Source organism: Diplodia seriata (genome assembly GCF_021436955.1).
Source record: "Diplodia seriata strain FDS-637 chromosome Unknown scaffold_2, whole genome shotgun sequence".
Classification (NCBI taxonomy): Eukaryota; Fungi; Ascomycota; class Dothideomycetes; order Botryosphaeriales; family Botryosphaeriaceae; genus Diplodia; species Diplodia seriata.
Window position 1 is genome coordinate 3,272,092 of NW_027117309.1, and position 26,816 is coordinate 3,298,907.

The window sequence follows — 26,816 nt, forward strand, 5'->3', positions numbered from 1 at the left end:
GCGGGAAGAGCGAGACGTGGAGAGGGTTGTTCTGGTGCTTGCGTGAGCTCTGGACGGGCGGATGGTTTGCTTGAGTTTACGGCTACCTACATGTTTTCCGATGATGCCGATGCATGCTATAGAGGGCACGCGGGTGGCTGCCATGATTCCAACGGCAGACGGTTTCGTGGGTTCACATGCGCTCAGACGGGATTAGATTTAGCGGTGAGGCCCGGGGCAGCGCGCGTTTGCATTTGAATTGGAGATGCGCCTTGGTTGCCTCACGGGGCTTGGGTTGGGTGTAGTCATCAGGGACGTCGTTGGCCGCGACCCCCGGGCCGGCAATATTGCGGGGCTCTGGCGCGGCCAAATCAGAGCGCAGGCTATGGCTCTTCCGTAATGGATGAGCCCTAAAGCACAAGCGAGAGAGCGTGAACGTCGACGACATCGACTTGCTGCAAGCGCGTCCCCATCCGCCACCCGCTCCCACCGCGCCCACCTCTCTCCACTCCACCCTTTCCTTGCGTCGTCCCGGATACCCACCGCAGCCATGCTGTCGACGACCAGATCCGCCGCCTCAATGGCGCTGCGCGGTACGCCAATCCTCCACCCACGCCTGCTCGCCCGCCCACCACCACTTCAACCCTACCCCGGCTCTCCCGCATCTCTGCCCCGCCACTCTCGATCAATCAATCACCACTAACGCCTGCGCCGCCTGAACAGCCAAGCCTTCCACCGCCATCACCCCCTTCCGCGCCGTCTCCGCCGCATGGATCTCGAACTCGTCGAAGAGCAATGCCACTCCGATGCAAAAGCCCGCCATCATCGCCGACGGCCCTGGCGCACCGCCGCCCATGAAGAAGGGCATGCCGACTAACGTGCCGCTGGCGAGTCAGGAGGGAAAGAAGGGTGTTGTCCAATACGCGCTGTACGTTCGCCCTGCAAGCAACTGGTCACGGAGGAAAGGAGCATGGGGAGGTGGCGGGAAGGAGAACAACATCAACAATTGCGGACGGGGATGCGCAACACGATTGGTTCCTCACGGCTGACATGAAACTCAGCACCACGCTCGACCAGATCGCCAACTGGGCGCGCCAGGGCTCGCTGTGGCCCATGACCTTCGGTCTCGCATGCTGCGCCATCGAGATGATGCACCTGTCGACGCCGCGCTACGACCAGGACCGTCTCGGTATCATTTTCCGTGCCTCGCCCCGTCAGTCGGACGTCATGATCGTCGCCGGCACCCTCACCAACAAGATGGCGCCCGCCCTGCGCCAGGTCTACGACCAGATGCCCGACCCGCGCTGGGTCATCTCCATGGGCAGCTGCGCCAACGGCGGCGGCTACTACCACTACAGCTACAGCGTCACCCGCGGCTGCGACCGCATCGTGCCCGTCGACATTTACGTTCCTGGCTGCCCGCCCACCTCCGAGGCGCTGATGTACGGCATCTTCCAGCTGCAGAAGAAGATGAGGCACACCAAGGTACGTCAATTTATTTTGCCACTGCTTGCCAATATCCTGGTTTCATGCTAACGTACATGCCAGATTACTCGCATGTGGTACAGGAAGTAAATGTGGCAACGGTTAGCGGGTTGCTGGTTAGGCACGCGGTGTGGCATGGATACACAACAGCAAAGGGTTTTGCAAGGCGTAGTAGATCTCTTGACCATTATTTTTTTTTCTTTCTTGCGCAAGTGGCCGCGTATTTGGGCCCACGAATGCATGTACAAATTGGGATCCCCCATGATACAACACCAAAAGAAGGCTTTTCCTTTGTCGTACCATTGGCTTTGTCATTCTCCTCGCATTCCTGAGAATGTACTGTCTTATGCTGATATCAACATGCCGGACTTACACGTTCAGTCACTTTGAAGTCGAGGGATTTGGATTGTATACAAAGGTTATGCAATGAAGATACCCTGTCCGCCGCTGGACGAGACTCACTCATAGGACAAAGCATTTGGATCCAGCTTAATGGAAACCTTGCAAGGTTAGCAGATTAGTCAGAGTCCGACAATATCCAGATTCATCAACACAAGTCAACCTTTGTATCTTAATTTCCTTCCATGCCTTCAGAAATGGAAAATCGAGACAGAATATGTAATATTCAATAATTTCTCATCTATATACCAAGCACCCTGACGATCAGTCTAAAAGAAAGGGAAGAAAAAACGGCCTCAGTACTCGACAGCGCGTGGACACCCCGCCCCCTAAGTTTGCCTTGTTACGAGCTGGACCTGGTGTACGGGACGGGGTGACCGGCGTGCTGTGTTTTTGTGGAGCTTTTCATCATTGGCCATACACTTTCATGGTTTTGTATTCACACTCTCGGCTGCTGATCCTTTGATTCCCTCTTGACCTCAGCGACCCTGAAAGCACTCGTCCCCTTCGCCAGCACCCTTGCACTGTGGGCCATTGTTTCGACGAATGAAGGATCAAGACTTTTCTCAGCGGGTGCGGTTTGCATCATCGGTCTGGTTCATGGAGTCATCCAGTACTCGCAAAACGTCGAAAGGATCAACCGACATTTCGCGACGTACCTCTTCAAAGGGTTGACCTCAGTCTTTTTCGCATTCCCCTCAAGTGACTGGTGTATAGGTCAGAGTGTTCACGGTTTCGGATGAACATGGATGACTCCCCCCCGTGTTGAGTCTTTGAGCCCCCGGGTCCCCTCAATGCTTGCGTTTCCCTTGTCTTGTTTCCCACCCCCCGTGACAGTGGGAAACTTTTTTGCAATGGAGCAAAAAAAGACGGACAGAACGTCCGCCTTGGATTCCATGTTCCCTGGAGGGAGGCACGTGCCTCTCACGACCTCCGGGCAGTTTCCAGAAGAACTGGAGTGTTCGCTACTAGCGGTAGTAGGGCTCGCGGCTCCGCGGTTGCTCGTGAGGTTCCAGACGTGGAAGTGGCGCCGATGTGCGCTGGACAGGATGCCCGAATCGTGGGGCGAAGGGCGGAAATAGGGAGTCGAGGGAGCGATGCTCGCTGCTGGGCGGTCCTCGCTGCTGGACGGCGGCGTCCTCGCTGCAGCTGGTCGCGGTAGGACTACACAAAATCACATTAATGGCGAACTTGCTTGGATGCGACTGTGAATATTGGTCAGCAAAGGGGTCTTCACGACAGACTGGGTGGGTAGGCTGTAGACAAACCAGGTCAAATATCCATACGTATCCGTTCGAGCTTCGCCGTCGGCGGCGGCGGCGCTGCGGGCGCTGCTGCAGCAGCACTACGGACGTCATAAAACCAGAGGATCCTCCCTTGCCAGCTTGGAAGTCGATTCGACCGACGCGTCTGGATAGCCGTGGCCAACCAGCTTCCGACATCTCGCATCGCTGTCGAAGACTCGGAGCGGCTGTGCGTGACACGACGACAACTGCCGGTACGAAAACAGATTCGAAGTTCGCAAGAGAGGATCGTGGTCATAGATGCCAATAGTGAGAACAGGTTGGTGTTTTTTCGACATTCAGAGCTGGTAGAGGACTTTTTATGCTGAAAAGATTTTTCTAAGGGACCCGCCTGGAGGAGTACCGTGGCTAGCCCTGGGTACTTCTGACTGGTACTTCTGACTCCTCAAGCTTGTGTTCTAGGGTCTCCTCGTCATCGACCCAAACTTCTTTTCCGCGCAGTTCAGGGTGAGTCATGAATACTTCGCAAGCTAATTGGGAAGATGGAGGTGTGTCCGGCAATCCACTTGCAGAACTATGCTATACATACTTAAGCGTATGACGAAAAACAGGCTTCATACACATATTGCTTTTGCGGTAAAGCTATCCCTCAGATGGTCTTGAGAATTTTTGAAGTAAGGTGGGCAATGAGACTGTTGCGTGTAGAACGTAGTTGCTCGATCCCCTAACACACACACATTCAACGCAACTTCCATCTTAATCAAGAAAATTTATTATCAGCAATGAACGGCATTGGTATCTAACAACCCAAAGAAAATCAAAGAAGAAGCCAAGCCCAACTGAGGGAGGATATGAGAAAGAGGTTCATCCTCGCCATCACATCCAATCTGACCAGTGTCAAGCGCCGCGCCGCGGCTGTCCATGTTCCCCAATTTTAGAGATCAACCGACCCAAGCCCAACCGAGTCCCAGTTCTTGTTTCGTTCTCTCGTTTCGTACACGTAATAATCGACAAGCAAATAAAACTCTCGTCTCACTCAGACCATCATGCTCTTCCTCCGTGACGAGCTTCTCTCCGGCTTTGCTTCGGCTGCTGTGGACGAGGTTTTGGACTGGCGCGAAGCTTTAGCGCGGCTGGCCTCATCGCCGAAGCTCACGGTCTTGGATGACGATGGTGCCTTTTCACCGCTCCCCCTCTCCTTGGTTGATGTGGACATCACAGAGGAATGGCGTCGACTGCTCGAGAAGGAGGCCGTCTTCGCTGCAAGAGCTCTGCTACTCTTCATGATTTGCTCTACATTTTGGTCGCGAGCACCGTCCTTATCGTCAGGCGGTGATGATCCATCGGTGTTGTTGAAGTCGAAGATGGCGAGGTCTGGGCGGTCCTTACCAACCGAGTCGGTTGATGAGCTTTTGGCCGTAGCTGTCTTTCTGCGGGATGATGATGCGGAAGTAGACCTGGATATAAGGTCCTTGCCTGCATTCGTGGACGTCATCGGCTTGTCATCTGCCTGCGCCAGGTCTTGGTCGTCGGGCTCCTTCATTTGCGATTCGGAAGCGAGTTGAGCTGCAGCAGTCTTGCTGCTTAGTGGGCTGTGGGGTTCGGCTGGTTCCGATGAAGCTGGGTGTGCTTTCCAGGCCGAACCTGCATCTTCCTGCCGTTCTCGCTTGATTACCACGGTCCGCAACGGGTTTGCTGAGCTAGACGCGGATTGGCTCTGCTCGGATTGTACATCAGACGAGCGCCTACCATCCACTACTGCATCGACGAGGTTCTTGTTGGGCCGACGCATTTTGCTTACCAAGCTTGGCTCGGCGTAGTTGACTTGGGGACGAGCACGCCTCGACGGGCGCCCGGCTGCAGACGTTTCTGAGTTCGTAGCGCCGAGCTCACCCGGGGGAGGGGTGTCCTTTGACTCTTGACGAGCCGCGGAAGGCTCTGTTGACGTAGGGGATGCGAGATCAAGGCCGGCCGGGGTCTTAGGCGGAAGCTCTGGCTGCTCTTGCTCTTGTGGATCCTCGACCTGAATTTCTGCCGTTTCAACTACATCGGTTGTCTCCGTCGGGGCCACGTTGACCATTGCAGCTCTTGACTTTCGCTCTTTCACACGGTTGCGAGCAGCTTCTTTTGGGATCTCAAGCTTCTTGGCGTCCGATTTAGATTCCGACCTCTGTACCTTTTTCGGAGAGGTGTTGGTTTCTGTAACTTCAGTCAGCGACATGGCAGATAAGGCTTGAGATGTGGATAACTTACTGTCTCCCAGAGCCTTACGCTCAGTAGTAATGAGCATGTCGAGTCTCGCGTTCTGCTTGGAGGTAGGCTCCAGAGGTTGGCGGTTCTCTCTATCACCACCTCTGCGGCTATACCTAAAATCGTCGCGATAATCCTTGTCGCCGGCGTCTCCATTGGTCTCCTCAGCAGTGGCACTAAGCTTCCGCTTTCTTCCCGCTTTCGACGGCTCTTGGTCATTGCTGATTTCCTTGTTGACCTCCTCGGGCGACTGGAAAACGGACATCTTCCTGAGGTCGAGCTTGGAGCTGTCCCTCCGTTTCCTCCTCGTCTCCAGGTTGATTGATATGGTGGCTGGGAGCACTTCTTCGTCCTTCTGGTCCACTTCCATGTCGTCATTGCCGTCTTCGTTTGCGGGCTTGGGATCGAACTTGATGGGATCCTCATCGGTGAAATGGGCGACTGGTGGTGGGCCCAGGTCTGGGGAATCGTCGGTCGTGGTCGTCAGTACCGCGTGAAGCTCATCAGCGCTGTCACTTGTCAGTACTCATCATCGGCCAGTGGATGCATTTCCGACATACTCCAGGGTGCGACGAGGATAGAATTTATCCTCTCTGATGGTGGGCAGGACCTCTTCGTCATCCTGCTCACCAACTTGCTCTTTCATTGCGCGCCTCCATTCAAAGTGTTCCACCGCCCTTGACGGGCCGGCATCCGACTGTCGAGCCTTGTGCGACGGCTTGTTGATCGAACTCAGCTCAGCAACCAAGCTGCCTATCTCAAGGAGCTTGGACTCCAGCTTATCCTTGACAGAGCTGATTTGGTGGACAGCATTTGGGCCTTGGTTTTGCTCAAGCTCGGTCTGCAACTGGATTACTTGCTCTCGCAGGGCGAGGTTCTCGGCGAGTATGCGGGCTTGCTCGTTCTCAAGGGCGCGGATGCGGACGGATTGGGCCGAGTTGTTCCTGCGATAACCGGCGTTAGCGCCACGTAGACGGACACGGTGGTGCTGAGGACGCACTTTGCGAGCTCGCGATTTTGTCTGATGAAGCGGCGCTTGACTGCAGGTATTGTCAGCGGCGGTTGCTTGGGCGAGCGGGGAAGGTAAACATGCGCTGATCGACGGATTCCTGTGGCGGCGGGGCCTCGTTGAGTCGCGCCATGGGCGCAGGATGCAATACAGCCAAAACTGATGCTGGAGCAGAGTAAAGCGATAGCGGCGGGCCGCGTGGTGGCGGTCGCGAGGTGGGATGTGGGATGGGGAATGATGTCGAAGGTGGAGATGGGAAGCTCACGAAAGTTCGGGTGTAAACAAAGGCCGCATCTGACTCGCGCGAACGCCCGCCCGCCAAACTAGCGCAGCCCTGCGCAGCCCGCTGGCCCGCCCAAACCAACAACACCGCGCCGCCTTCGACTCGCTCCGCGCCGCCCACTGTTTGCGACTCTTGAAGCTCGTCCGCCATAAGGTTCTGCTGCGCACTCCGACCGCTTCGACTCCTGTTGACATGGAGAACAAACGCCAAACGCTCTCGCGCCCACTCGCGTCCCACCTTCGCGGCCAGTCCATGGGCGCATCTTCCGGCGGCGCATCGCCTGTGCTGCTCGCACGCATAAATGAGAAAAAGCAAGAGCTCGCCAATCTCAAAGAGCTGCAGGCCCTAAGCGGAGGTCTTGCTGACCAGATGGAAATGCTGGAAAAGAAGCTGTCCACACTGTCAGACGGGACGGAAGGTGCACATCATGGTACACTGCGATTGGAGAGTACTTGAAGGCTGATACTTCTCACAGCTGTCGCCGCCGTCCTATCTAACTGGCACAATGTTCTGCGCGCCATCAACATGGCCTCGAGTAATATCCCCAAGGCTTGTCTTGTCTGCGCGGTTCTCTAACAACACATAGTGAAAATCCCCAAGCCCAAACAGACCGAAGAGGAAGAGGGCGCGGAGGACACCAAGGAAGAAGTCCCTCTCCCGCAGACTCTCGTCCGTATTCCGACTCAACATGCGGCGCCACTGCTTCAGCAGGCCAGCTCTGGCAACCCCGCAGAATGAGGGTATCTATGCGGTCACCGAGACTGAGAGTACAACCCTCCTCCCAACGACCTAAAGAAAACCACCACTGGGGGTGGACAAGAACCTTGCCTTATTCCGCCGAAAGGGAGCCTCGACTTAAGTATACCACCAGACAAGCTTAGACCAAAGCTTCACCTTTGGAGCCTATGCGCCTACCGAGGGGTATACCGAATTAGAGGGTGCAATGCTGCCTCTACCAGGGGATAAACGGAACGTAATTGCATGTCATCCAGGGCCGCCCGCTCAACGGATGTGTCATGCACGCTCAACCTTTAAGCAGAATGCCGCCTTGCGGCATGGAAAGCGAGAAGACGGGCGGACCTGATGGGATAGTGCATGATTAACAATCGAAGTAATTATGAAGATAGAAGCTTCGAAGCAGGCAGGCGAAATTTGGGACAAGTGGAAAGAAGCAAAGGATAATTGAAGAAGCAAATTGGGTCAGACTCAGAATCACCCTTGACAACTACGTTTTCCTTGCTGAAGACCGCGTCTGTCTGCGAGGAGGGTCCACAGGTACAGCTTTCTGGACTTTCCTCTTCTTTGATTTGTTCGCGGTCTCCTGTGTTTTCGTTCCTTCCCCCACCTTTTCCACTTCTCCTCCCTCCCCCTCCCCCTCCGCCTCCCTCTTTTTCCCTTTCCCTTCCACCTGCTCATCAAATATATCCTCACCCTCAACAACAACCCTATCGCAATCAACCCCCTCCTTCCCCAAAACCCACGCCACCTTCTCCACCGCCACCGCTTCGCCCATCTCGCCTAGCTCCCCCTCACCTAATCCCCACCCCCTCACCCTCCCTACCACGTCCCTCACCTTCCCCACCAACACCGCATACTCCTTCTCCGTATACCCAATCTTCCTCTCCCATCCTCTCCCCTTCCCATTCCCATCCTCCTCCCACACCGCCAACCTAAACACCTCATCCGAGAAGAACGGCGTCGACGCCGGCTCCCTACATGCCAACACCAACGACGCCGTCGCGGGTCCCACGCCCTTGAGCGCCTTCGTAAGCACCCTCAGCGCCTCGATCTCTTTTCCCTTCTCCTTTCCCTCCCCCCTCCCCTTCCCCTTTGCCTCTCCATCATCCCCTTCCCCATCACTCGCCGCCGCCGCCGCCGCCGCCGTCTCGCGCCGCAGCATCCCAAACGCCTCCGCGCTCGCAGCCTCGACGGCAGCCGCCGCGTTCGACCGCACGAGCGCGAGGAGCGTCGGGCGGTAGGTGCCGTGCTTGAGCTTCCATTCGACCAGCTGCTCCAGCTGGCCGAGGGAGAGGGAGGAGGAGGGGCCCGAGGAGGAGAGGGCGGACGGGATGTCGTGGTAGCGCAGCTGGTCGAGGGGCTTGAGGGCGGGCGGGACGAGGGCGGGATAGCGGCGCAGGGCGGCGAGGAAGTGGGGTTTGCTGATTTGGTGGGGGGTGAGGTTGGTGGCGGTGGGTTTGGGCGGCATTGCGGTGGTGGTGGTGGTGGTGGTTGTGGTGGTGGTTCGGTGTGGGTTGGGTTGGGTCGAGGGATGTTTGTTGTCCTTGCTTTGTTGAAATTTGCTGGCCTTTGATGGATAATGGGAGTGGCTTGTGGTTTTCGTCCTGGCAGGTGTTGTGAAGCGGAGAGTGTGAATGTGGCCAAGGATGGACCAAAAGGGTTTCTTGTCAAAACATTTTAGCAACAGGAACTTGTCGAAAGTTTCTCGGGCAATGTATCGAAGCCAGAGATTAGTGCTTCATGAAGCCACGGGGCGGCTGGGTGATGTGATGAGGGTTCTTTGCGGATTGAAGCCACAAATTGACGAAAAATGCTACTCGGTCGGAGATGATGCCGGGGGTGACGGAAATGAAGGATGACCAAACACATGACCTACCTACTTATGCTCTTTGGAACATCAAGCGTAGCTCATCAGCTTGCGATCAATGATATTCTCTGTCGTTGCAATTTTGAGGTCGAGCTGAGGTCTGGATAAAGTCCGGGGGCGCGTGCGACGCGGGGAGGACGCGTAGGCGCGCGCCACTTCGTATGTATAGCAATCAAATGCACGTGCACTGTAGGCACTTGCCTATTCGGACCTCTACCACATATTTAGGCGGTCTTGACCAATCAGAGATTTGCCATTCGGAGACTTCATCAAGTGCTCTCCTCCGAATGAGCCAAGCTCCTAGAATGCTTATTTTGACTGCATCTGCCGATGCGTAGTGTGTGTCATATGTGACGCAAGTCACGATCAACCAACGAAAAAAGTCCCATCGAACCCGATCCAAAACGCCGATTTTTAGCCAAAAACCAGGGTATCGTGAGAATGTAACCGTAACCCAAGGCCGTTCATAAGGGCAGTCAGCGCCTGTTCCGTCCACTCATGCTCCCGATTTGATCCAAATTTCAAGCCTTTTCACGTACTCGTCCCTCCTTGACTGCGCCAACGCTGACTCCTGCATCGCCTGCCATCCAACCAGGCATTTTTTCTCCGTCTACTATGCCTTGCTCAACTAGCTGTCGCACGCCGGCGAAGACATGCGAGCCTTGAAAACTGAGGTGGACATCCGGTGTCCACGATTCTTCGCCAGATTGGGCTTGATCGGCCGTGGAAGGAAATGGGTCCTCCATACGTATGTCCAAGCGTTCAAGGCCCTTTCCATCGTTTTCTTTCGCAGAAGGGCCAAATCGAGCTTCTGCAACTGACTTCCTTCTTTTTGCTGCAGCATCATCCTTGTGTCCACGGCCTCTCTTGCCGCCACCAACGGAGGTACTATTGTGCAGTCTTTCCGTAGAATCTTCTTGTTCAGCACCAACTCTACCATCGGCCTGCTTACGATTAACTCGAGCATCATAATCAAGCACATCATGACCAAAACTGTTCTCCGCGAATATAGACCAACCTGCAGGGGCAGCATTGCTACGACCGGGACCGCGCAAAGAGAGGAGGGTCGAGAGAGAGCGGGAAGACAGCGACGTCGTAGTCAGTGCGTAGCGACTATGGGGCCGCGAAAGCGCCTTCGGAACAGCCTAACCATGGATCAGTGTATTGCAAATGTAAATGATGAGATAACTGACATCAACAACCACTTTCCTGAGACTGCGGCCTTCCATTCCAACCGTCTGGCCCAGATTCGTAGCTAGCGAGACATACACATAGGGCGAGTCGTCGGGAAAGACCAGGAATACGGATTTGGATCCCTCAGAAGCGGTGCTGGCCGCGCCAGGAAGCGGTTGATTGTAGGGGGAATCATGGATATGCACGCGCAGCAGGGAAATGCCAAAAGCTTTGACGCGGGTGATATAGTAGTGGGCTTTGGTGACAGGCGCCACTTCTTTCTGCAGGTTCAAGACGAAAGTTGTCGCATTGAAGCGAGGCAGACTAGTAGCAGTGCTCTCATCGATTACCTCGATGTTGTCTTCGGCAGATGAACCTCCAGAGCCGGTGACCTTGGAAAGCTGCAGCGCATTCCAGCGCAGGGAATTCGGATGGTCCAGAAGGTAGCGCGTTTCGGCCATGGCCAGCTGATACATCGTGATGCCATGCCTCCAGTCGCCTTCGACAATCCTATCGGCAACCTCGCGCTTGCCGCCCTTGCGTCCCTTGAGCTCCTTGTACGCCTCCACGATCTCTTCCTCGGATGCGGCGGGAGTGTAAGGCGATTCTTCGTCCTCATCCTCGTCGGACGCACGCATCAGATAGGGTTTGCAGAAGGCGCGATTCTTCTTGTCGAGCCATTCCAGAACGAGCTCAAGAAGCGACTGGCGGCTGAGGCGGGACAGGGTTTTGGCGACGTCAGGGCTGTCGGCGGGCAGGCGCTGGATGTGCGGCAGCGCCGCATTGGTGGGCACGGTAAGGGTCTTGCGCGACATGGCGTGCTGGGGCGTGTGGTGCTCAGCGCGCAGCGTCGCGGTAGCTCGGCGGAGACGCGTTTGGTGTTGACTAACGCGGCGGGCAGCTGCAATGCCCTAGCGCTTCACCCGGCGTGGGGGCGCTTTGACGCACCGCATTGGGAAGTCAGGCCCAGACGCTGCTGCCGTTCCCGCCGGCGAATACCGGCAGCGTCGGCCGTGTCGGCGTCCGATTGATAAGCCAGCCGGCGTCTTCAGCGGCAAAAGCCCGCGCACGTGGGTGGGATGGCGTGGTGGGATGCATGCCTGACGAGAGCGGGGTGAAGAAAGAGAGCACCGCGTGGGCGCTGAAGTTGGCGTATCCGTTCTTTCAGCACTGCAGCGAGGCCGTCTTTGTCTGCAGTGATTGGCAGATTTGCAGGAGCTCTTGCAACTCCGGACAAAGACGCGGAATTGGCTCACGAGAGACCCGCCGGCCTGACGACCCGCGCGGCGATCGCGGCGCGCCACCTACTGCTACCTCGAAAATACCCCATCGACCCGAGCGCCCATCCTCTCCCGATCCACAACCAGGACTCAGCGACCGCTTCGACACAATCTCTCCAGCACATCCGCACCCTGCCGAGGACGTCAGCAACGAGCCCCAAGTGCCTTGGTGCGACCGCGTGGACCACCAGGGCGATCGCCCAGACCGATTACTCAGCGCGCCCTCCCTCCGACATAGGCGCCCCATCACCACCATCGACGACGACACTCCCTTTCGACTGCGCGAACACTGCCATTGCCAACCCCTCCAGTGACGTCCAGAATGTCTGGATACGCCGGCCGCAAGGCACCGAACGTGTCGCAGTACATCCAGGACCTCAACACCGTCCCCACGCCGCAGGAGCTGGCGCAGCCCAAGGACAACTTCCCTCTCGACGACGATCTTTCGCTGTTCACCAACACCGAATTTTTCGACTTCGACCTGGGCACGTCGCTCCCGGACGTGTCGCAGGCAGCGCCGCTCGACAAGTTTGATCCGCACGCCGAGGAGCGTGCGCAGCGCCGCAACGCCTCGATTGCATCGTCGTACGGGGCGGCGCCCGCGCAGCAGCAGCAGCAGCAGCCAAAGCAGAACATGGACTTCAACTTCACTGGTGAGTTTTAATTTCCGTCTCGCCTTTTCTGCATCGCACATGCGGCCCTGCGCCCTTCGCCTCGGCGATTGGCAGGGTCCTCGCCCACTGCACCAACGGTGCCATTTGACCGCGAAATTGCATCATCCCAAAATTCCGCTGCTCTGGCCCCTATCACCTTGTTGGGCCTAAGCTTGCCGCGCGATGCACCTATTAGGCTGCTCGCAGTTGTGCGGGATGCGAGATCCCAGCCTGCGTATCTAGTCTAGTGGGCTCCGGAGCACGCCATCACCCGTGATCCCAGCGGGTAGCCCGAGCCATCGTCAACCACCGACCATATTTCAAGTCTTTGTATACACTACTACTCTATCCAGTATACCGTACTAATGTCGTACTATCAAGGCGAGTTCCAATCGCTGGACTTTTCCTTCCCCGTTGGTGGGCTGTCGGACCCCAACTTCCAGCACCAGCCGAACCCGTATCCCGTCCAGCACCAGAACGGCACCAGCACCTCGTCGCCCATCTCCGCCACCTCTCCGACTGCCGCCGGTGGCAAGCGCAAGCTCGATGGCTTGACCCCACAAGGCGCCCAAAACATTTCCATCGAGGATGTCTCCCGCTTCGCCGCGGAGGAGGACAAGCGCCGCCGCAACACCGCCGCCTCGGCCCGCTTCCGCATCAAGAAGAAGCAGCGCGAGCAGCAGCTCGAGAAGACGGCCAAGGAGATGACGGACAAGGTCTCGTCCCTCGAGAGCCGCGTCGCCCAGCTCGAAATGGAGAACAAGTGGCTCAAGGGCCTCATCACCGAAAAGAACGACGGCAAGAACACCAGCGAGTTCGCCGAGCTCTACCGCAAGTTTATCGGCAACGACATCAGCAAGGAGGAGAGAAGTAAGGGGGAGAACAAGGACGGCGTCGGCACCAAGAGCGAGGCCTAAATGCAATACATTCGCGGCATTCTTGTTTCCGGAGTTTGTTTGTTCTTCGTTTCTCGTCTTTCCTGCGGAGGCGCGAGGGCATGGGCGGGGTTGGAGACGACGAGCAGCAAACAGCAGAACCGTGGATGGGCCCGCCAACACCGCGATTCCACATGCCTATCACGGTGATGCCTTGAGCATCTAGCTGGGCTTCTCGTCGTCAACTATGGGCACGGTCTCGGTTATCTGCACACGGCTAGCCATCCACGAAGTAATGCGGAGGTTGTATAGCAACAAAGGGCGATTAAACAGCTCTTCACTTTCATTCATGATTTTACTGGCTGTGGATGCCTTATCCGCCCTTCGCCTTGATGTTTATACCCAAATGATTTACTGTTCGCGTTCTGTCTACGAAACTCTCGCCGTCCTGCTCCTCGCCCCGTGTGCTAGGCTGATGGCTGGGCGAGAACACGAGGAGAGTCGGGTAGTAAATTGCATGAATCAATGCAAAGGGCCGACGTGGGCGGCACTGGCGTGGGAGCCGTAAGCCGTGCTTTTCCTTGGTTGGAGTCGAATGGCGTGCTTTTGGCTTTACCTAGCTTGTCCATTTCCCGTTGCATAACAGGCAACTGTCGGCGGGGCATCCCACACCCAAAGGACGCAATGAACATCAGCTTCGCCACGGCACACGGGTACGGGCGGCACAGTATAACGGCGTGTTTATGGAGAAGGAAGCGTGCGTTGAAGAGCGAGGCTGGCGGCAACGACTTTTCCACACCTGAACACCGCCCTTTTGCTGGGAAGTGTCATCATGCATGGCGTCATCACTTGAGCGACTTACTGCCTAGGTCCCGCTCACAGCTCGAGCCTTCATCCCCTTCTTGACTGTCGATCGTCGACCGTGTTGTTGTCTTCATCGCGAGCTAAGTGATCATCAGGCCTTGGAAGTGAGGGTGTGACGATGTTTTCCTCCTTGTTCTCACGGCTTCCTAGCTTCCTAACCCTGCTGACACAGACATCCCAGACCTGCGCCCCGATCGGCTCCGACAAGTCTCTCGCCCTCGCTGTGCCTGTAGATGATCTGCTCGCTGCGCAGGTCGGAGGATATTGATGTGTTATCTCTCCGGGCGAGTTGGAGCCAGCCTTGGGCAAGGGATGCCGGGAATGCCAGGATGCATGCGCAAGGAAGCCGTCCCACCGGCGCCGGTCGAACGGACAAACATTGTAAGGAGCGCCTTGTCTGATTCACAGGCTACCATCGGTGTATTCACGGTAGGTGTTGTCGTTCGAGGCTCTGCCTTTCGCATGCAAGCGTGCGTTGGCACAAATGCTTCCTGCCTCGGGCGTGTAACCTGAGCCTGAAACACCATACACGAGCTTCACAGGTGCATCGAGATCGTGTCACGGCTGCGATAACGCTTCTTCAGCGACAAGTTTCGCATTTTCTGCAGTCTACAGTTTCGCTTCAGGGGCTGTCGAATCGACCCACTGACAAGGGACCTTCGTAACAAGCAGAGTCTACAACGCATTCTGCAGCTTCAGATCCAACATTCGTTGCAATTAACAACTATCACAGTACTCAGGGACGAGATACTCTACTTCATCGCCGATAGAGCGCAAAGTCAAGGATCCGGCAAACTCTCAGAGCTTCTGGAAAATTCCGCTTCCTTCAGACACATCATTTCTTACTTCTCCAGTGACACAGTTGACTGTTCAGAGCAACTGGCGCTCGGACTCCAGAACATATAATTTTCAAGCTTTCTGCATTGACTGTTGTGTGCGACCCAGGCGACGACAAACCGTCCGGCAAGCGAACCGTCTGCGCCCCGGGCCCCTATCCGACCCGGACCTCTATCCGCCCCCAAACGCCCCGTCCTAGTCAATTATCGCCAAACGTATCTATCTCATGCCAAATGTACACGTTCACTTCTCATCGCCCTCCTTTGGTACATATGCCTGCGGTATGCTCCCGTAGGGCAGCAGCCTAACCATATGCCTCCTCTCCCCGTCCTCGAAATCCGGAATCGCCGTATGCGCCGCGCTTCTCTATTACGAAGACACCAGCCACGAATTAGCAAAAACCACAAACCAAAAGAGAAGGCAAAGCAGGGCCACTATCCATCACGAAATGAAGATACGATGCCCCAACAACAACCAGCCAGGAAGAAAAAGGAAGAAGGGGGACAAGAAAAAAAAAACTCACCTGATCCCAAACCACCACCGTCCCTTGCTCCCACCGCACGCGGCACGAGAAATCCAAGCTCCGCACGTGCGCGTGCAGGAACCCCAACACGTGCGCGCTCTCCTCGGGAAGGCAGCCCACCACCTCGCGCGCGATGGTCGGGTTGACGAACAGCGCGGGCGCGCGCGTCACGGGGTGCTCGATGACGAGCGGGTGCACGGCGGACACGGCCTCCCTGAGCGCGCGCTCGGCGCCGACCCGCGCGACCTCGCCGACGGACGCGCTGGTGTGCACGAGCGAGAGCGGCCGCAGCGTCGCGCGGAAGGCGGGCGAGAGCGCGGCGTAGGCGGCCGTGAGCGAGGTGAAGGCCGTGTCGCCGCCGCAGCCGCCCGCGGGCGTCTCGAGCGCGAAGAAGAGCGTCGTCGAGGGCGTGTTGGGCGTGAAGGTTTGGTCGATGTGCCAGAGGTCGTAGGTCGTGCGGGGGCCGAGGAGGGTGCGGAGGGTGCCTCTGGTTTCTTTCTTAGTGGTGGTGGTTGGGTAAGATGTGCTGCTACTGCTGCTACTGTGCTTGTCTACTCCTACTAGTTACTCACACTTTCTCGTCCGCGTACACGACGTGGAACTCGGGCCCGGTGGCTTCCGGGTGCCCCATCGTGGGGTGCTTGTGCAGCGGGCCATAGTGCTCTGCGATCTCGCGCTGCCGGTCGAAGCCGATGTCCGCGAAGTCTTGGTCTCTCTACTCACGCACATGCACATGGCGTCAAAAAATATCCCAATCCAGCAGCATAGAGGAGAGCGATATGAAATGCACGGCGAAACGTCATCAATGAATTGTAGGTATGTTCTTACAAACACCAGAACGCCTCTCTCGGCCGCCAGCAGCGCCACCTGGTCCAGCCCGGCCGCGGACAGAGCACTCAGCTGCACACCCTGGATCTCGGTCCCGATGCGCGGCGTGATGTTCTGCACGCTCGCGCCCTTCGCGCCCAGGAGTTCTGGCTTGGCCGGGTCGGCGCGAAGGCCGGGCTCGGCGGCGTCGAAGGGGGGCACTGCGAGCGTGGGCGTGAAGCCTTCGGGCCGGACGGGCAGGTAGTGCGGGTAGAGGGGCTCGGATTGGGACGAGGCCGAGGATGGGTTGGTGGTGGTGACCATGTTGGGTGGGCGTACGTGTCGATCACTACGCGGGTAAACGCGGTTGAAGCAAGAATGAAAATAAGGCGGAGGCGAAGGCTTCGCTTGGGATTCGTTTCTTCAGGGACGGACGCGTGGCACGGGTGGGTGGGAAGGAGGAGCAACGAAACGAGTGGCGGAGGCTGAAGCGGCAACCGTCCATTTGTGCTACCATCGGCTGTCAATCCTGCCTACGCGTTGTGCTTAGCTCCCGCGCGCCTTGCTCGATAGGTTCAAAGCCATGTCGATCATGGGATTTTTGGGAGTGGCATCGTGATGCTTCTTTGCGGGGCGGCCTTGGTGTTGGTCGCCAAGGCGATTTCGCAAGAAGGAGCTGATATTTGCACATCGGGAAGGGACCCGCAAAAAATTGCTCCCTCCGACCATGTCGACATGGCCCCACTGAGGGCAATCCTACAATACGTGCTTCAACTTTAATTTCCTGCTATTGCGGCGATGTCGGCGAAGTGAGTGAACGAGGAAGGCTTTCCCGACGGCTGCTTCTCCGCGGAATATTGGATCCACGATGCCGGCTCTGGCCGATAGCGAGGTAGTATCTCTTGCCTAAGTGGCAACGTTTTTGTTAATGTAGTGGCGGCAGTGGTGTGGGGGTTGCACAGGTGATCAGGCTGGCCTGGACGCTGTGGCTGCTTGCTTCAGTCCTCAATCATGCACGTACTGATTTGCCGCTCCCTGTCACTTGCATGAATTCCTTGCAACCCCGAAAACCTTGCAGTCAGCTTTTCACGGTCCGGCCCGGCGAGGGTCTTGCCTCTGTCCACCGACGGAAGTACGCCCGGAACCGCTCTCGGTACCGGACCAGACTCACCTGCACGGCTTGCTCCGCATGACGGATGGGCCTGCACCGTGTATGCAGGAGCATGACTAAGGAAACAACAGCATTAGCCGATGACATTGTTCAATCGCCGATAGGTTGACTTCTAGCTTCCACCTCCTCAGCCGCTTCGGGCTGTGTCGACATGTAGAGGTGAAATGGTGAACAGTGCCTCACCCAATGCACGAACAGAACAATCCCTTGCTGGCATCGACTCAAGCCTGACCAGAGTCAACGGTAGACGCTGACTGTTACCCTACTCTGAGAGCTACTGCCGCTACCAAGACATTACCGAGCACGCAAGATTGGGCTCAGATTCGTAAGGCAACTTCGCAGCGTGCTGCAGGCATCTTTGAGATAGATGTTCAATATCAGCGATGAAGAAGTCCACTCTCCAGATACCACCCACCAGTTCCTTTTCGTCAACACGTGCAAGTGACAGCGGGACATCACCACCACCACAATGACTACAGAGGGCCAAACCCCACGATGGTGGAGCGCGCTTGCCAAGCCTTTTGCGAATCCTGAGCGTCGTCTGCTGCTCAAGATAGACATCTTCCTGCTGGCTTGGGCGTTTGTCGCAGGATTGACCAAGGTCAGCAGATTTGGAAGGTGGCAATGCAGGCAAACCATTCTGACGCTTATTGAATAGGACATGGACCAATCAGCTACGACCCAGGCTTATGTCTCGGGAATGAAGGAGGCTCTCAGTCTCAACGGCAATGAGCTTGTGGAGTTCACTACCTACTTCTCGATTGGCTATGCGCTCGGCATTGTGCCCGCGCAAATCATACAGACAATGGTATGGAGTCGCTTGTTCTTTTACCGCAGGCTTGCTTGCTAACATTCAGGCGTTGATTCTTGCAGTGGCGGCCCTCGATATTCTTGCCGGTCTGTGAGATAATTTGGGGCACTCTCACCTTGGTGTATGTCGATTTGCATTGGAATCTTCTACGAGACAAGCGACTGACTTGTTTGCAGCACTTACAGGTCGAAAAATGCACAGACTGTCTATGCGATCCGCTTCTTTCTGGGAATATTCGAGTCGGTCAGTGGCCCGTATCATCAGCCAACAAGGTGCCCAGTGCTGACTCCCGGAATTGTAGACGTCATGGCCTGGTCTCGTAGCCTTGATATTCAACTGGTACACGCCGAAAGAGCTTGCGACTCGCCTCGCCATCTTCGGTGTCAGTGGCGTGGTTGGCAACATGTTCCTTGGAATCCTTCAGGCGGCCTTGTATAAGAACCTCAATGGCGTGAATGGGCTTGAGGGATGGCAATGGCTCTTCATCGTCTCGTGAGTTCACCGTCACGCTCCGGAGAATCTCCCGAAGTCCGGCAAACACTCTCCACTAAGACACAACTAACCTTATGAATCCATATAGGGGCGCAATAACCATGTTCTGGGGATTTCTGGGTCTCCTCACCATTCCAGACTCCCCGGCCATCACCCGCGCACTGTGGCTCACCCGGGCGGAACGCGAGTTATCCCGCACGCGCATGGCAGACCACGGGACAGAGACGGCCAAGATGATTGACCGCAAGAAGCTAGTCGTCAAGCTGCGCAAGATGGTCATCAATCCCGTGTGCTGGCTGTTCATTCTGGGTACGTCTTTCAAGACGTAGCTTCACAATCCAGCCTTAGCAGAACCCCCATTCGAGCTAACCATAAAAACACGTAACGCACAGCCTACCTCCCTTACGCCTGGAGCCAGCGCGCCAACTCCTACTTCCTCCTCTACCTCAAGGGCCTCACCCGCGCCGACGGCCACACGCCGCTCTTCAGCACCTACAAAGTCAACCTCATCCCGCTCGGCGGCTACGGCCTCTCCGTCGTCAGCTCCATCGGGCTCAACGCCATCAGCGACTGGAAAGGCTGGCGCTGGCAAGTCTCCATCTTCGCCGTCGTACGTTATTCCCCTCTTTCCTCCCCTCTCCCCATCCCCATCCCCCACCGTCCATGCAGCTGGGGCCAACCAAAAACCACGCAAACGACCCGACCTAACACCACATCCAGGCCATCCAAACCCTCTCCTGCGCCGTCCTCTCCGCCTGGCCTTCGTCAACCCCCACCATCCTCACCTTCTACTTCCTCACCTTCACCACCGCGGCTTGGGGCTACTCGCTCGTCGCCTGGCTGGCCGAGCTGCTCCGCCGCGAGCCCGAGGCGCGCAGCGTCGCCGTCGGCGTCGCCGTCACGCTCGTCTACGCCGGCCACGCCACCATCCCGCTGCGCGCGTGGCGCACGTCCGACGCCCCGCGCTACCCGCTGGGCTTCCCGCTGGCCACGGCGTTCGCGGTCGCGAGCGGGGCGTTTGTGTTGGCGTTGAGGTGGTACGTTGGGGGGAGGAAGGAGGAGGAGGGGGAGGATGGGGTTGAACGTAGCAGGAGTGAGGGGGGCGGAGAGGAGGAGGGAGGATTGAGGGTTGGGGCTGGGAAGGGGGAGGACAGGGTGGTTGTGGAGGTTGCGGTGGACGGAACGTTGGTGGAAGGGGGAAAGACGGAGGTGGGGAGGTCGAGGTCGCGGTGAGGCATTATTGGGGGATTGCAATGTGAAAAAGAGCGTGGCTGCTTTCCGATACGGCAACTATTCATAGAGGTATATTATGGCTGGGTGCTTTAGACATTGCACTGCATGATATCAATGGCTTTTCACTGTAAACATGGGGAACTTCAAGTTGGTGGGAAAATCCGTTTTTCGCAATTCTTTGTATGAGCCTTTCGTTCGGTGAACAATGCTTTCAAGACATCTCAGGCTATCGCAGGGCAGAACCAATCACCTTCTACGTCAGTACAGTGTCAGCAGATCTCGGCTTACCATCTACAAGTCATCCCACCCACACAGCCCGCCCTGCCAGGGCAGTGTCCACATTGGGCGTTAGGGCACTCCCAGAAATAGCCAGAAATAGTCAGATTACACTGGCAGCAGACCCAATCGCCGAGGTCGAAGTGGAAATCGCAGTGGCACTCCAGGCTGGGGAGATGGCTGGGGAGGTGCGCGCATCCCGCGATGGGGCACTTCTCGACATCATGAGAGTTGGCCTTGCCACACTGGCAGCAGACCCAAATGATCATCGGGTGGAAGTCCCACTCACAGCAATCCTCCATGCCGGGGCAGTGGCCACACCCGGAGGTAGGGCACTCCTTGTAGTCGCCAGAGTTGATCTTGCCGCACTGACAGCAAGTCCACGTCATAGGCCTCTCGTCCCTCTCGTCCTTTTCGTCTTTGGTGGCGGACTCAGAGTTCGACATGACTGGTCGGAGAAAGAAGAAAGATGGTTAAGGTAGTGGAAACTTTTTGGAAAAGAGCTTTGTCAGCTGGGAGGTGCTCGGAACTGAAGGTTCGAGTTGTTGGTTGTGAGAAATTGGAGCGAGTTGCGTCTGTATTTATATGCCTCCGAGTGCGGAGTTTTCGATGGACAACCAAGAAACTCGGAGAAGAGACAATGGTCTTGTAGGAGAACAATGCACCCACGCCCTTCTTAGCCACCTACGCGGGCCCCTTAGCCATTCACGAATTTCACCTACTACACACTCAGAACTATAGAGTAACCACTTAGATTAATGATAGGAAAGCTCGACGTATTCAATACGAATCTTTTAAGATTGTTTTTCTTTGCTTATTAGCTTCTCTCATTGCGCATCTTGTATCACCATATCCAAAACAAGACAAAGATGACCAATACACATAAACAGACCACGAAGGCGCCAAAGACAACAACAAGATGACACCGCTGGGATCACCGGGATCGCCGGATATCACTGGGATGGACGTGGACGAGTGGTTCACAGCCATGATTCCGAGCTGGCATAGAAGAAGAGTGCGTCCTCCCGCAGAAGGGGAATGACTTGCATGTCTTCCTGATGTTTAGCTACGTGCTAGCTGGAAGAAGTAAGAATTCCATATGGGAAATGTGTGCGAGTGCAGGCCAAGAACTCGGCGTCGGCGGCGGATGCAGCACACACAAAGCAAAACGAGAGAAGAAGGGCAATACCAGAAATGTAAAAGATCAATAAATACTACCGTGAATACCCACTGAAGTCCATATACGTGATACGCGTCATGTCAAGGCAGAGAGCAGGTGTTCACCGCGTACTGGGCGGGGCTCCGGCGACCTCACTTTCACCTCCAACCCCCCCCCAAAAAAAAAAAACACCCGCAGATTCCCGCAACACCATCGCGGCCGCCTATCCGGTTCGAATCCCACCGGGAGCAATGCCAAAAACCAAGCATGCGACGGAACCAAAAGACAAAATGGCAAAAACTATAGTTATCCTTCTATAGAAAACCCCAGACTGTCGCCGAGGGGTTTTTTTGGTCGCGTCTCTTGTTAGTTTTGCACATTTGAACTATCATCGATCAAGGTTAGCCGGTTCTTTGCAAGTTCAGATCTTAGAACTTGCCACTGCGCCACGAGGACGACTGAATCTGTCGGATGCCCTTGGGCGAGAAGAGCAGTTGCCGGCAAAACTTATAAACCCACCCACCCCCCCACCAGAAATTTACTACCGCCTATGCCTGCCGTGCGCCCGCAATGCTGCAATGCGCCCGCAACGTCCACCTCGTCGCCGCCGCCGGCGGACGTCGACGCTGCCAACCTCACCTCGACACCCAGCGGCGGCGGCATGGCCCACCACCTACGCCCACCTTGTTCAACCAGCACGCCAACATTCGCCACCTGTTCTCACTCTCCGCGTCCCCGTCAACGTCGGGCTTAGCATGTCGCTCATAATGCTTTCGTAGGGACATATATCCGTTCAAAGGCTCATCGCCGGCTACCATTCATTGCCCGCGCTTTCCCAACCGTCCAACCTCACCAACACAGCGAAGCCCCGACAGTGGCCTTTGACCCACGGGTCTCACTATCTAGGTTCGCCTTCCTCGGTCGCTGGGCGCAAGCGCGCGGTCGATCAGCCATAACACAACGACAGCTCACTGTTACTCACTACCTTCACAGTCTCCAGATACCGGATCTCATTGAATATCTACACGAGCCACAACTTTGCCCGACAAACTCTGACAATCAATTACCCTAGCCATACGCATCATCCCCGTACGCTCCGCTCTCCATCTGCGTCGAGCACCACTCCTCGCTCGCCAAGCCCCTCTCCTTCCTCTTCCACAGCGCGATCGGATCCTTGCACCAATCGCACGCCCAATCGCACGACACCGCCTCCCCGCTCTCTCCAAAGTACGCGGCGATCAACCTGTGTCTGCACCTGTTCGTCTCCTCGCAATAGTCCACCAGCTTCTTCAGGCTCTCCGCCCTGCTCCGATGCTTCTCCAACGCCGCTCTGTTGTGCGCGGCATCCTTCGGCATGTCCCTCGCCATCATCACCACCGCGCGATCGCGATCCTCGCGTGCGTAATACAGGATGCACGCCGCCGCCTTGCCGTCGCGCCCCGCGCGCCCCGCCTCCTGGTAGAAGCCCTCGAAGCTTTTGGGCAGCTGCCAGTGCACCACGAAGCGCACGTCTTCCTTGTCGATGCCCATGCCGAACGCCGTCGTCGCCACGATGACGTCGAAGCCTGGCGTGTTGGCGACCCATCCTGCCAGCGCTGCGTCTTTCTCGGCGTTCGACAGGCCGGCGTGGTACGGTCGTGCGCCGATGCCGCTCTCGCGCAGCCGCTGAGCTAATGTCTCGCAGTCCCGACGGAATAGCGTGTAGATGATGCCGGAAATGGCTTCGGGTCGTTTGCCTGCGGCCTTGAGGGCGGCGACGCGGACTGGGTCAGCGGTTCGTCGGGCCTGCGCGGCGCGGAGCCAGCCGATGAGGTTGTCATAGTGGTCTTCCTCGTCGCTCTTGAACCTAACCTCATAGTGAAGGTTGGGCCTGTTTGTAGTCATGGTGAATAACTTGAGCTTCCCAGGATCCAGCTCCAAGGTTCTTATGATGTCATTCCGGACTTGAGCGGTAGCTGTCGCGGTCAGACAGATGATTGGGACATCTGGGAATTCGTGCTTGAAAAACGACAGATTCTTGAAGGATGGCCGGAAGTCATGACCCCACTCGCTGATGCAGTGTGCTTCATCAACAGCTATGCGGGCAAGCTCGCGGTGTGAATGGATGATGCGGAGAATGCGGCGGAAGGAGTCCAGTTGGCAGTACTCGGGAGTGATGTAGAGGAGACGGGTGCGTGGATGGCCACATTGCAGATCCTCCATGATGACAGTCTTTTGTGAGTATGGAACTGTGCTGTTTATGGTAGCAACCCTGATGTCAGCAGCTCTGAGAGCCGCCACTTGGTTGTTCTGGAACGGAAGTTAGTAAATGTATAGCAGTGCCTGACGGGTGCGGCGGAATACCATCAGTGCGAGAAGAGGGGAAACGACGATTGTGACTAGTTCCGTTAGTGGGCTGGCATAGTTAGGCTCCGACTGTGTACGTACGGCCATGGTCTATCACCGCTGGCAGCTGATAGCAAAGACTTTTGCCGAATGATGTTGCCGCTTGCACGAAAACATCATGTCCTTCTAGAGCAGTGTTGATTATTTCGCGCTGCCGCGGTCTATTAGGCGAGACTTAGCAAAGCGCCCCCAAGCAGAGAACTCAAGTGCCCAAAACGTACCTGAAGGTTTTCTTGCCAAAGATCCTCTTGAGCGTGAAGTCGATGTCGATCACAGGCACGGAATTCCTCCTCTCGGCCGGCATGCTGAATTTGCAAATAAGGCGTAAGCGAGGGAATTTGCCAGAAGCAGAGAGAGAAGATGCGTCAAGGTCAAAGAGCGGCGATGTTGATAGGTTTGGAAGGAGCGACGGAGACAGATTATTGGGAAAAAGTCGTGTCCGAGATTGTACGGATAAGGCAGTAGTGCGACCACGCAATCAGCCTCCTCATCGTCCGCTGCACGCGTTCACGCTGGCATATGCGCCTTGAGGATGGTTGATCGAGGCCCTATGCGGGCGGCTGCGGATGCCTGTCCAGTACGACGCGTGGTTGGTGGTCGATGCAGAGGGCGACGCGGTAACGCGAAGTCAGGCCGTCGCTTACATGCCACTACTTAGGCAACGACTTTACCGCCGGGCTTTCCCCAAATGGCAGTTTCAATATCATTCCCAGACAGCGACTTCTTCATGCGACATCACCATACACTGCTTAGGTAGACACAATCACCACATATCTTTTTGTACACGCCAACCGTTGCTTTTGCTATCCAGTGGCTCTATTTGGAATTTTACAGTCCCCAGAAATGACGCCAAAAATATAGCCTGCAATTCGTTCACACTGGTGGTACATACGTTAGCGGGTACTTGACATTACCCAAGAGCTTGAGCGTACTTTCTAGATCCCCTTCGGACGGATTCCATCTCCGCCTGATCTCCTCCCAAACCTGTAACGTCTTTTCCTCGCTGGTACACTTGGAAAATGCCATGATGATGGCCTTGGTGATGCTGCGATCCAAGCCGACGTCCACATTCTCGTTGTCGAGAGACATCAAAAAAGCGCGCCACGTGCCCTCCAATTTCGCCTTCGTCCACGGAGAGTAGCGCACACCGCCGTGGGCATGGAAGCCCCAGAACAGCGTGTAGTAGATATCCCCCTGGACCGGGATGTTGTAGATGCGATCCATTTCGTCCAGCAGCTGCGTGACCCGGTCGATGTCGCCGGATCTGTTTACATGGTACCTGATGAGGATCTTGAACGTACCGTGGTCGGGCCCCACCGGCGAATGATCCTGCATGACCCTCCGGCCTTCGGCATCGTCTCGCGTCCGATGGGCCGCCTTGTTCAACAGGTAACCAAGCTCGCGTCGTTGCCGCCAGTCCCGCGGCGCTTTCTTCGTGGTCTCCAGTACGCCCGCCATGTTCTTCATCCGCAAGAACACCTGTTCTGCTGCCGAAGGCTCCCCTGCATTGAACAGGGCTGTGAGGACGCAGTTCATCACGGCCGAGTCCACAATCTCCCCGGCCTCCACCAAGTCTTTGTATGCCCTCCTGACGCCCTCTCCGTCCCGCGACAGCCCACGCCACATTATCGTGCTCGTGCGGAAATATCGGTCCAGCTTCAAGTCTCGGGCCTTCATCTCGTTCCTGATCATCTCCGCGAGCTTGTACTTCCCTGCCTTGACGGCGATATCGAAGAGGATATTGAAAGTAATGTGATTTCCCTTGGTCTCGGCATCGTTCTCCATTTCTCGCCACAGCCACAACGCGGACTCGACCTCGTCGTTCGTGATCTTGCGGAAGCACTTTCCCACGAACTGAATCGCCATGTTCCAATCCGCCACCGCGATTGGGATATCCGCCGCCTTCATGTCGTCGATGACGGCTAGGTACCTCAACATCGACGCCTCCGTGGAATGCCTCACGACGCCCAAGCAGTTCAGCAGGTTACGGAGGGTGTCATAGGACAGATACGCGGCGCGCGGCCACGACAGAGACGAGTAGATCTCGTACGCGATCTCCGGCGACAGTCCCTTCTGCTCCAGCAGCTCCTCCAGCTCGCCGATCGACTCGTTCTCCACCTCGTCCTTGTTCGGCCACGGCTTGTGCCGGCGGTGGAACGGTACGTATGCTTGTTTGATCGCGTCGGTCTCGCCCTCGACCTCGTCGCCTTCCGAAAGCGTCGGGCCACTTGCTTCCGCCTCTTCTTCCGCTTCCCTGACCTCCCTCTCTTCCTGCTCCTTCCACGTCTCCAGACGCGCGGCGGGCCCGTAGAAGTCGACCAGGCGCTTCAATTCGGCCAGTGCAGGCGCAGTACGTCCTTGTTCTTGCCGCTGCTGCCGCTGCCGCTGCTCTTCCTCATATTCAGCGATCCGCTTCTCCATTCGCTCGTCCGCCCGCCGACGGTGCAGTTTGGTGGAATGGCCAAATTGGCGGCGCGCCGCATTGGTCTCGCCCTCTGCCGCCACACCGACGCCATAGTCCGCCCTCTTCCGCCGCGGACGGTCATAGTTATGCATCCGCGCGGCATTGGCACATGGCGCCTGCCACACACGGTGCTTCCGACACGATCCAGCCTGGACAAGGGCGTTGACGAAAAAATTGTCCATCTGCTGCGGCGAAATCGGGACGAGCGGTCTGCTACCGGCGCGGGTGTTCTGGTGAAAAGCGCGACGCTGCGCAGGCGAGTGGTGGCGATTGCGGTCCGGCGACGCGAGCGTGGTTGGGCAGAGCAGGGCAAGAAGCGGCCTGGATGCTGTCATGCAGACAGCCGCCGGGGACGAGGGCTTGGTTGAGAGGAACATGAGACGCGGACATGGTGCTAAGCAGCCGGGCAGAGGTCCATTGGCGGGGCGAATGTTGCGCGGAATCGTTCGTTGCGGGCTCCGAAGCAGGCGGCGTGCTGGCTGGAGCAGATGCTCCAGGCTTGAGCGATGGTGGTTGCGGTGGTGGTGGTGGAATAAAGTGGGCTGAAATAATTGAACGC

The 26,816-nt window shown here is 56.7% G+C and overlaps 7 protein-coding genes across 7 annotated transcripts; 3 read left to right on the forward strand and 4 right to left on the reverse strand.

The window, feature by feature from the left end:
* Nucleotides 1-529: 529 nt before the first annotated feature.
* SLS55_002326 (uncharacterized protein) lies at nucleotides 530-1,554 on the forward strand (the record flags this gene model as incomplete). The annotated part of the gene is made up of 4 exons (XM_066773808.1): nucleotides 530-572; nucleotides 703-907; nucleotides 1,041-1,464; nucleotides 1,528-1,554. 4 exons carry the CDS (start codon nucleotides 530-532, stop codon nucleotides 1,552-1,554), a joined length of 699 nt encoding a protein of 232 aa, XP_066636375.1.
* Nucleotides 1,555-4,143: 2,589 nt separating this feature from the next.
* On the reverse strand, nucleotides 4,144-6,499 carry SLS55_002327 (uncharacterized protein; the record flags this gene model as incomplete). The annotated part of the gene is made up of 4 exons (XM_066773809.1): nucleotides 4,144-5,306; nucleotides 5,361-5,866; nucleotides 5,918-6,301; nucleotides 6,447-6,499. 4 exons carry the CDS (start codon nucleotides 6,497-6,499, stop codon nucleotides 4,144-4,146), a joined length of 2,106 nt encoding a protein of 701 aa, XP_066636376.1.
* A 3,900-nt stretch (nucleotides 6,500-10,399) lies between these two features.
* On the reverse strand, nucleotides 10,400-11,242 carry CHL4 (chromosome loss-related protein; the record flags this gene model as incomplete). Its single annotated transcript, XM_066773810.1, has 1 exon — nucleotides 10,400-11,242. The coding sequence occupies one exon, from the start codon at nucleotides 11,240-11,242 to the stop codon at nucleotides 10,400-10,402; it is 843 nt and encodes a 280-aa protein (XP_066636377.1).
* A 787-nt stretch (nucleotides 11,243-12,029) lies between these two features.
* SLS55_002329 (uncharacterized protein) lies at nucleotides 12,030-13,277 on the forward strand (the record flags this gene model as incomplete). The annotated part of the gene is made up of 2 exons (XM_066773811.1): nucleotides 12,030-12,360; nucleotides 12,742-13,277. 2 exons carry the CDS (start codon nucleotides 12,030-12,032, stop codon nucleotides 13,275-13,277), a joined length of 867 nt encoding a protein of 288 aa, XP_066636378.1.
* Nucleotides 13,278-16,027: 2,750 nt separating this feature from the next.
* SLS55_002330 (uncharacterized protein) lies at nucleotides 16,028-16,590 on the reverse strand (the record flags this gene model as incomplete). Its single annotated transcript, XM_066773812.1, has 2 exons — nucleotides 16,028-16,174; nucleotides 16,327-16,590. The coding sequence occupies 2 exons, from the start codon at nucleotides 16,588-16,590 to the stop codon at nucleotides 16,028-16,030; spliced, it is 411 nt and encodes a 136-aa protein (XP_066636379.1).
* A 1,316-nt stretch (nucleotides 16,591-17,906) lies between these two features.
* On the forward strand, nucleotides 17,907-19,448 carry SLS55_002331 (uncharacterized protein; the record flags this gene model as incomplete). Its single annotated transcript, XM_066773813.1, has 8 exons — nucleotides 17,907-18,038; nucleotides 18,096-18,245; nucleotides 18,311-18,369; nucleotides 18,425-18,491; nucleotides 18,550-18,740; nucleotides 18,829-19,049; nucleotides 19,133-19,350; nucleotides 19,410-19,448. 8 exons carry the CDS (start codon nucleotides 17,907-17,909, stop codon nucleotides 19,446-19,448), a joined length of 1,077 nt encoding a protein of 358 aa, XP_066636380.1.
* A 5,218-nt stretch (nucleotides 19,449-24,666) lies between these two features.
* Nucleotides 24,667-26,439, reverse strand: SLS55_002332 (uncharacterized protein; the record flags this gene model as incomplete). Its single annotated transcript, XM_066773814.1, has 1 exon — nucleotides 24,667-26,439. One exon carries the CDS (start codon nucleotides 26,437-26,439, stop codon nucleotides 24,667-24,669), a length of 1,773 nt encoding a protein of 590 aa, XP_066636381.1.
* Nucleotides 26,440-26,816: the final 377 nt, after the last annotated feature.